At 49.0% G+C, this 9,658-nt stretch overlaps 1 protein-coding gene across 1 annotated transcript; it reads right to left on the minus strand.

The window, feature by feature from the left end:
* Positions 1 to 2,749: 2,749 nt before the first annotated feature.
* Positions 2,750 to 7,153, minus strand: SEM1 (SEM1 26S proteasome subunit). Its single transcript, XM_066584909.1, has 3 exons — positions 6,987 to 7,153; positions 4,103 to 4,196; positions 2,750 to 2,865 (listed from the first exon to the last, which is right to left on the minus strand). Exons 1-3 carry the CDS (start codon positions 7,063 to 7,065, stop codon positions 2,823 to 2,825), a joined length of 216 nt encoding a protein of 71 aa, XP_066441006.1. The 5' UTR covers positions 7,066 to 7,153; the 3' UTR covers positions 2,750 to 2,822.
* Positions 7,154 to 9,658: the final 2,505 nt, after the last annotated feature.

Here is a 9,658-nt window from a genome sequence, read left to right on the forward strand (position 1 = left end):
ATCTCCATGGTAACAGATGCTAAACAAAAAATACATGTAGTGCGATTCCACAGATTTCTAGCCAGCCACAGTCCCTGCAAACAAACTGATTGGCAGGGGTCTCGGGCAACAGATCCCGTCCATTTATTATAGTCTATGCTGAGGATAAGTCATCATTATTAGGGGACTGAAACGCCCCTTGGAGCCATACGACGTATACGTACATCACATGTGCAGCAAAAGTAGGGGGCTAGCTCCATACACAGTGGGTGCCACTTGTGTTATACGGCGGACACCCACCTGCAATGGACAGGTTTGGAGAGAACTCCAGTCCGTCTTTTAACCCCTGACATGCCACAGTCAAAGGGGACCACGGCATCTAAGCTGTTATAGAGGGAGAGGGCAGTCAGGAGCCTAAGGCCTCATGTCCACGGGGAAAATCAGGCCCGCTACAGATTCTCCATGGAGAATCCGTAGCGGGTCCCTCCTGCCCCGCGGACATGAGGGCTGAAAATAAGAATTAACTTACCCGCAGCGGACCTGGCAGATTTTCTCTTCTTCGCGGCCGGATCTTCTTTCTGCGGCCGGCGGATGTGCTCGGCACGGCGGCTGCGTGCCGCGCGCATGCGCCGGGCACATCCGCTGGGCCGAAAAAAGAAGATCCGGCCGCGAAGAAGGGAAGATCTGCACGGTCCGCTGCAGGTAAGTTATTCTTATGTTAGGTCTCCCGCGGATCCGGACGGCTTCCATAGGCTTCAATAGAAGCCTGTGGGAGCCGTCCCCGCGGGAGACCCGCACGAAAATGGAGCATGTCCATTTTTTTCATGCTCCATATTTTTTTTTATTCACTTTTATTGACCATCCGCGGGTATTTATCCACCCGCAGGTGGTTAATGCATCCCTATGGGGTGCGGATCCGCGTGCAGGAGAAGAGTTAAAATCTGCTGCGGATTTTAATTCTTTTCCCCGTGGACATGAGGCCTTACAACAGTCTCTAGGCCTGCCAAGCATGGAAACATAAAAATGGTAGTAATACATTTAAAACTATGTTAAACTTAGGGGAAAACGCAAACAGTTTTCACATTCATCATGTATAGAATCTAAACAATAGAATAAAAAATAAAAAAAAAACCTGGAGCTGCGATACCAATTGTAACAGGCCAAACTATTAAAATATCCTTTCACAGTAAATGCCATGCAAATGTAAACAATGCCAGAATTGATAGAAACGTGAAGAAAAAAAAAGAAAAAAAAAATCATATGAATCCCAAAATTGTACCAATGAAAACTAGGTGGTAAACAGAAAAATAAGAAGGTTACAGGTCTCAGAATATGGTGACTAGAGATGAGTGAGCACCCAAATGCTCGGGTCCTCGTTATTCGAGTCGAGCTTTTCATAAAATTCAAGAGCTCTACTCGAGTAACGAACCCCATTGACTTCAATGGGAGACTCGAGCATTTTTGTATGTGGAACGTCGGGTGCCGAGCTTTTTTATATTCTCTCTCTCATTTTGTGAAACGTTGTAAAATATAATAACTATGTAAATTTGGTACCGCTGTAATCCCACTGATCTGCAAAGTAGTTAACGGCTAAATTTGAGTTAAAGGGGTTGTCCCGCGAAACAAAGTGGGGTTATACACTTCTGTATGGCCATATTAATGCACTTTGTAATGTACATTGTGCATTAATTATGAGCCATACAGAAGTTATTCACTTACCTGTTCCGTTGCTAGCGTCCTCGTCTCCATGGAGCCGTCTAATTTTCAGCGTCTAATCGCCCGATTAGACGCGCTTGCGCAGTCCAGTCTTCTCCCTTCTGAATGGGGCCGCTCGTGCCGGAGAGCTGCTCCTCGTAGCTCCGCCCCATCACGTGTGCCGATTCCAGCCAATCAGGAGGCTGGAATCGGCAATGGACCGCACAGAAGACCTGCGGTCCACCGAGGGTGAAGATCCCGGCGGCCATCTTCGCAAGGTAAGTAAGAAGTCACCGGAGTGCGGGGATTCGGGTAAGTACTATCCGGTTTTTTTTTCAACACATGCATCGGATTTGTCTCGCGCCGAACGGGGGGGCTATTGGAAAAAAAAAAAAAAAAACCCGTTTCGGCGCGGGACAACCCCTTTAAGGCCCATTTAGACACAACGATTATCGCTCAAAAGCAGTCTTAAGCGATAATCATGTGTAACTGCACTGACGTCGTGCAGTTTTCGTTAAGCCGTCGCTTATCGTTGTCTTTCAGCATGCTAAAAGACAACGATGAGCCTTATTAGGAGCTCACAGCAGGATATAGCTGACACTATTGTTTCAGCTGTATCCCGCTCCCTGAACACAGGCAGGTATAAAGAACACAGCGGTCAAGCTGTGTTCTTCATACTCTGCACAGAGTGCACAGCTGTATACCAGCTGAGCGCTCTGTGAACAACCGAGGTATAAAGAACACAGCACTCCAGCTGTGTTCTACACACCGAGCTCGGAGCATTTAGCTATATAACAGCCAGGCACTGAGCAGAGAACAGCTGGATGCAGAAGACAGGCAGCTCTGCTTGTCTTCTGCATCCCTCGCTGGGAGCGCAAAGTGATCGCTCATCGTTTGATCACCTTGCCCTGTAAATAGACACAATTACCGCTCAAAATACATCTTTTGAGCGATAATCGTTGTGTCTAAATGGGCTTCTGAGCAACACATTGTAAACTATTTGCTGGAAGACCTCCTTAGGTTCTGCCGCGCTCTTGTGTGATGGTGCAGGATAATCCAAAGAAACAGCAGCCCATTGTAACAACAACCAAATATTTATTGTAAAAACACAAAGAAAACTAAAGATAAAGGGTTTGCGTTCTTCTCGGTTACGCCGTCTCCATCTTGTATCCGTGTTTCTCTAGTTCAGCTCTGAAAAACACAAATGTTTCAGATATTGAAGTAAGGGCCCGTCTAGAAGAGTAGATAACAATCCGTCCATAACATATATATAACATGTCCATCACTCTAGTAAGCCTTCCATGCGGGAATCATCCTTGGTAATACAAATGTTCTGGGAACACATCAGCAGCACAAAACTATCCTATCCAAGTAGTTTGTTACAATGTATCAGTGCAGTTACACTATATTCGTCTGTCTAGGTCACGGTGGTTAGCCTAGGTTGTTCACAATTGTAGCAAACCATCCAGTGTACATCCTCTGGATGTAAGTGAGAATGTTCTAATTCGTTGAGAGCAAGCAGAGATCTTGAAAGTGGTGAGGAATGAATACAGAACTAAAACTGAAAGTTGCAGAACGTTTCATCATACCCCCAACTCAACTGTATACACAAAAAACTCCAAATGCGGCATTCTTCAGAGAAAAGTAGCATTTTTTGTGACATGTTCCCAGCGTTTCTAATAAAACTACTGCGGCCAGATGTTCGCTGAAAGTCCATAGTGAGATATGCAGCATTTTTATGTAGAGCTTTTATAGCCATAAAGGGCAACTAACTGGTCGTTAGGGTCTAATAAGCTAGGACCTAAGCATCTGGCCACGAGTCCATCAACCCAAACTCACAATGAATGGGACTACTATGTATACAAGAAGTCTCCAAGCTCAGCTGGATCCGTCACACAACCATCACCAGCAGCGCCTGATGGATCCGACTGACATATCGGGATCCGTCGTGTTCCATTGAAGAGTTCATTACTTGGGCATAAAGAAAAAAAATGGAGATGCAAGTAGCATTAGGCTGCCTGTCCAGGGCGTAGCGATATCCCGCCAGGGAGCAGGAGCCGGCTGACTGTTCTCCGCACTGAGCCTATCTGACAGAGAATCACGGCATGCCGCGATTTGTCACCCGCGAGCGGAGAATCGCTATAATTTTCCGCTCGTGGAGAGGGGGCTGCACTTTCCAGAGCAATGCTATAGAAAGCGTTCACTGCGTTCCCCACGGCCGGATTATCTCCGCGGGGAACGCAATGAAAATACGCCTGTGGACAGAAGGCCTTATTGTTCTCCATCAAAACCAATGGAAGCTGTAATGGAGCCTCCAGTGCAGATGTGCGCACAGCCTGAACTAAAGGAAAAAGTAAAAAACAAAAACAGGGCAATTAAAAAAAAAACAAAACAAAAAAAAAAATCTGATCCTCTATTTTCGAATTACCTTAACTGATTTGAAAAGTCGTCTTCTACGTTATCATCATCCCAGTTGTCTTCCCAAACGTGAGCGTCCTCATCCTCATCGCAGCCGGGCCATTCTGTGGACACAGAAAAGACAGCAAATCAGTACAGGGAAAATCCTGCGGCATCCAACATCCCAGAGCTTCGTGGAAATGGGTTACCCCTTTTGAGGAAGACGATGAACTGGCACAGCGCCAATTCAAGTGGCATTCGTAAGAAAGGAGGATGATAAATTAGGCTAACCCGCATGCAGATCCGCAGCAGGAATCCGTGCTTAAATGTGGAGATTTCTGCTGCAGCTTTTCTTGAAATTGGTGTTCAGTTTTTCCCGTGTGCACACGGCCCAACCCCGGGTGCAGCGTACGTCGCAGGTATACATCAGGAAGATACATACATGTATAGCGGCACACGTCACCCACTTGGAGGCATACCAGCGGATACATGAACCCTACAAGAGGACACGCTTTACCCCTGTTGGGTCTGGATATGTTAGATACCATTAACCTCCTCACCATACGCACTAGATGGACAGGCAGTGAGGGGGATGATCACACTGCAGATTGTGGCAGCATTCTGCACCCCATTCTTTCTAGGGCTCCTGCACAGAGGCAGATGCGCTGATAAGCCTGCGAGAGGATGGCGTGATCGCGCCATGAGTGGACCGCTATCGTGTGTTTCCGTGCTACTTACTAAGCTTATTTGCACCGCCAGGCCGTTCTCGGTGTGTCCCGCGCCGGTTTGGAACCAGCTTAGCAGCGTAATTAGTCCCCGGTGTTACAATTAACACAGTGAAATTGCGCAGATACGCACCCCCGTAGCCTCCTATGGTGCTCTGGGTCACAAATGCGCACAAAAATAACACGTTGTGTATTTTTTCGCCCCAATGGAAATGCAGGTGCAAAAACGCTTAATGTGAGCAAACCCATCGATGGGTCCGAATGTCTGCAGTTTCCACAAGCGAAAACATGTGCAATAAGCGCCAGTTTGCCCGAGCCCCTGAGGCTCCATTCACACGGGGCAGTTCAGTTGCAATAAAAACCTCATCAACCCGTCGGGCTCTCTGCGATTATATTGCGAGAGTCCGATGACGTCACAGAGAGCGCACTCCCTCCGTCAACCCTTTACATGCCGCAATCTACATAGGTCGCTGCATGCAAGGGGTTAATAGCGGGGGGGGCGATGACCCAATGCGGGATGTATTCTGATCTCACGCTATCCTCGGGACATAACTGTACGCTCCATTGCGCCAAGTACCTCCCTGCCAGGACGTACAGTTACACTCCGTGGCGTTAAGGGTTAAATAAGGGGGTGAATTCTGCACCAAAATAATCCATGTTAAAGGGGTTGTCCCGCGCCGAAACGGGTTTGTTTTTTTTCCACAGCCCCCCCGTTCGGCACGAGACAACCCCGATGCAGGGGTTAAACAAGAACACCGCACAGCGCTTACCTGAATCCCCGCGCTCCGGTGACTTCTTACTTACCTGCTGAAGATGGCCGCCGGGATCTTCTCCCTCGGTGGACCGCAGAGCTTCTGTGCGGTCTATTGCCGATTCCAGCCTCCTGATTGGCTGGAATCGGCACGTGACGGGGCGGAGCTACCAGGAGCCGGTCTCCGGCACGAGCGGCCCCATTGAGAAAAGAAGAAGACCCGGACTGCGCAAGCACGTCTAATCTGGCGATTAGACGCTGAAAATTAGACGGCTCCATGGAGACGAGGACGCTAGCAACGGAGCAGGTAAGTGAATAACTTCTGTATGGCTCATAATTAATGCACAATGTACATTACAAAGTGCATTTATATGGCCACACAGAAGTGTATAGACCCACTTTGTTTCGCGGGACAACCCCTTTAAAATCCGCAGTAAATGGGGCGGTGCTTCAGGCAGATTTCCCGTTGCAGATCTGCTGCGGACGCTCCGCCCGGGTGGACTTTCTGCTGCGGATTTGCCCAGGATGCCCCCGACGCAGGTAGAAACTGCAGCAGAAAGCCGCCATCCTGCAGAGTCAGGCCGCTCTCACACGCGCTTTACAGAGATGTAGTGCTGCGCCCTCCAACGTGTGTGACAGCGGATTTTAACACACCCATCAGTGATCAGGTGCGTTAAATGCGCAAAACTAGGACAGCGCTTGGAGGGGGGAAAAAAAAAGAAAATCGCAGTGTAAGAAATGGCGCATTCGACCCTCAGTGGAATCAATGGGAGCGTTGTACCGCAACGCATGCTATTCGCAATAAGAAGCGGGCTGTAAGAGAGCCTCAGAGTCCGCGCCGCGGATCAACGCGCCGATACATGAGGCACAAGACCAGAGACTGCCCAGTGCCAATCACATGTCTGGCACATACTGGCGCAGCAGGGGGAGGGCACAAGAGCCGAGTAAGGGGCCATCCTAGCTCATAGGGGCAGAAAGACGGGCCACTATAGGCTCAAGGGTGGGTGGGGCAGTAACAGGGGCCACTACAGGCTCATGGGGGGCAGAAAGAGGGGCCCACTATGCGCTCAGGGGTGGGAGGGGGAAGAGAGAGGGGTCATTACTTCTTACGGGAGGGCAGAATGAGGGGCTACTGTAGGCTCATGGGTGAGAGGGGCCACTACTACTCGTGGGGGAGGGCAGAAAGAGGGGCCACTACTACTCGTGGGGGAGGGCAGAAAGAGGGGCCACTACTACTCGTGACGTCTCCATATTGCTGGGAACATATCTGCGGGGTGCCCCGAGGCTGAGAGGTCGGCAGCCCCCGCCGTATACAGTAATGGGTACGGGGGAAATGCCATAGGTGTATCCCCGCCGGGACATCTCGCCCTGCTGCAGCTGTCAGCCCTCCTGAGTCACCCGGGCCTCTTCCTTTCATTCCCCCGCCTTTTCCTCCTCACCCTCGGTCGGAAACTCCTCAAACTCGTCGTCCTCCTCCAGGAGACCCAAATCCATTTGTGGTTTCTTCTCGGTCGTCATCCCGGATACAAAGACGGGAATCACCAAGGGACAATATCACACCGGCGAAACTGTAGAGTCAGCCGGAAACGGAAATGCCAGCAGGACGCATGCGTAGAACTGGTTGGCGGAAGAAGCTCCACACAGGGCATAGTGCGCATGCGTGGAACCGCGGCCCGTCTAGTCTGTGTTGCTGCGCATGCGTGGAGTCGTGTTGCGTGCTGCTGGTGGGCGCTGTGCTGTGCGAGCAGCGGCGGGCTGTGATCAGTCCAACTGCTAGAGAAAAGGAGTATTGGCCTCCATGGCCATAGAGACGCCTGATCCTTTTGGTTGCTATGGGTAACAAGGCCACTTTCTTCTCATATAGGAAGTCTATATAAAGGCAAAATCATCAATGTCTACCTGCGAATACGGCATTCAAGGTGGAAGCCCTTGTGATCAGCACGTACGACTGCAGGAGAAGTGGGGGCGGCTTCAGAGCGTTACGAAGGAGCGAATTGTGCGAAAGTCCGTCATTGTAACCAATTTTTTTCATTGCTACTTCACCTAAAATTAAAGGTTTTTTGACAGCAAAAAAAATATGGTTAGGGAATGGGTTAAAAAAACAAAAACGTCAATCGGAGCCCCTCCTGTTTAGCGCAGGTGCCGCAGGAACGAACAACACGGGACGACTGCCGCTTCCTCTAGTAGAGCGACCGTTACTGGAGCCATCTAATAATGCCCGTTTTGCCATGAATTTCCCGTGTTTTGGTACGCAGTATCTGGCTGTTTTGTTTTTGATCGCACAAGCGTATTTTCCGCCCGTCTGCTGTCTGTATAGTTCATGGACCGCACACAAACCATTACAGCCCATGAGACCGTACGGAACACGAGAGACATTTGTCACGCGGTCTGATTGAAAAAAAAAAAACGCATGCCCTATCCCTGCCCGTACCCATGAGCTGCCCGTATCCATGAGCTGCCCGTATCCATGAGCTGCCCGTACCCATGAGCTGCCCGGTGCACGCTGCGCCTGAGATACCCGGACACAACTAACACCCTTTCAATAAAGCCTCAGGGCTCCTTCAGATGAACGTATGCGCAATTGCGAATGTTTCAGTGCTACACATTTGCACCGTGAATTAAGTAGATTTGCCCCCATATTGGCACATTGTACTGATTTTTTGTGCATGCCGGGCCTGTTCACATGCGCAGCACCCTCCCCGCCAGGATTGAGAAGGCTATTTAGCTTAATAAAGTCCAATTGTTTTTTTTTCCTTCCGAGTTTGTACTTGTGCGCATTTGCGCACCTCCCATAGACTTCCATGGGGCCCTTGTTGCGTAAATACGTAGCAAAATAGAGCAGGTACTATTATTTTCTGCGCACGCGATATCTGTGCGCAATATACAGTGAGAGCCAAGCCATTGAAATAAACGGGCTCTTTTCTCTGCGTGGGGAAATTCTTCGCGTGTAAATAGGTTCGCCTGCAGGAGCTCTAATGTAAACGGGCGTATTCTCTGTATTTTCACGGACATAATACGAACAGCGCGCAGCACCGTTGGTTTGCATTGGTGTATTCAGACGTGTTTTTTTATGGGCGCAAATAAATTGCAGCGTGTCGTATTTTGGTTCGTAAGAGCTGAAATCACCCATTGAAGTCTATGAGATCATGTAAAAATGCAGTTGCTGGCCTATTCACTGCGCTTTTTGGCGAATGTTTATGTGGCCTTCACGCACGCCAATTCTAAATGTATTGGGGTTTAACGATTGTATGCGATCGTTTGTCCCCTATGCAGTCTCATCTTGGCAGCAGCACATTCGCCATTCACACGTGATGATGTGCTGCCGATAATGATGATTTTTTTTCGGCTACGTAAAAGATGCGATCAGCTGATGAACACTTTTTTGCTGATTTGTCAGCTGACTAAGTGCACTTTCACACATCTGTCCAATCATCAGGCCGTGTAAACGGCGCTATTACATGAACACTAACGTTGCTGTTAGCACTCGCGTTTTACAGATAATTGCCAAGCTGAATTTGTAGGTGCAGTTCGTCAGTCAGCTCTAAAGCGCTAACATGTATATAATAAGAATCATTATCGGCTTTTAGGATCACATTGTTAACGGTCATTGTTATCATCCTGCTCCTCCAGGTTCACGAATAGAATGCTGAAGGAGGGGGGCTACCCTGTGGGAGCGTGCAAACATGGGACGGAATTATTTAGCGATGGGGCCACTGAAGGGGATCAATTAATTTGTTTGTGGTTGACACATAGGGCGCAAAATTACTTGGTAGGAGGTAAAGTTATTGTATAGGGGAGCAGAGAGGTGAAATAATTATTTGGGGGGGGGGGGGCACATAAAGAGGCTATATTTCTTTTGTGAGGCACTATTGCTTTGTGGGAGGCAGCAAGGGGAATATTGTGTGTCATGGGAGAGCCAAAAAGGGAAATTATGACTGTCTGGTATTACAGTGGAAGGCACTATTATTTTGGAGGCTATTACTTTGTGGTGCACAATAGAGGGCACTAGTGCTATGAGAGCACTGCAAGGGGTACTCAGGGTAGCGGCAGGAAGGGGAGTGTATGCAGTAATGAGTCGTGGCTGGAAGCATTTGTCATGGCACTCTGGGTC

Source organism: Eleutherodactylus coqui, chromosome 12 (assembly GCF_035609145.1).
Source record: "Eleutherodactylus coqui strain aEleCoq1 chromosome 12, aEleCoq1.hap1, whole genome shotgun sequence".
In the NCBI taxonomy this organism is placed as follows: domain Eukaryota; kingdom Metazoa; phylum Chordata; class Amphibia; order Anura; family Eleutherodactylidae; genus Eleutherodactylus; species Eleutherodactylus coqui.

What these genes read in the sequence shown, in the direction of transcription:
- SEM1 (XM_066584909.1), bottom strand. Translation starts at nt 7,065, where the DNA reads ATGACGACCGAGAAGAAACCACAAATGGATTTGGGTCTCCTGGAGGAG. An exon ending in TGAGGAGTTTCCGACCGAGG is followed by an intron (nt 4,197 to 6,986) that starts GTGAGGAGGAAA and finishes CTGTGTCCACAG; the next exon opens with AATGGCCCGGCTGCGATGAG. An exon ending in GACTTTTCAAATCAGTTAAG is followed by an intron (nt 2,866 to 4,102) that starts GTAATTCGAAAA and finishes TGTGTTTTTCAG; the next exon opens with AGCTGAACTAGAGAAACACG.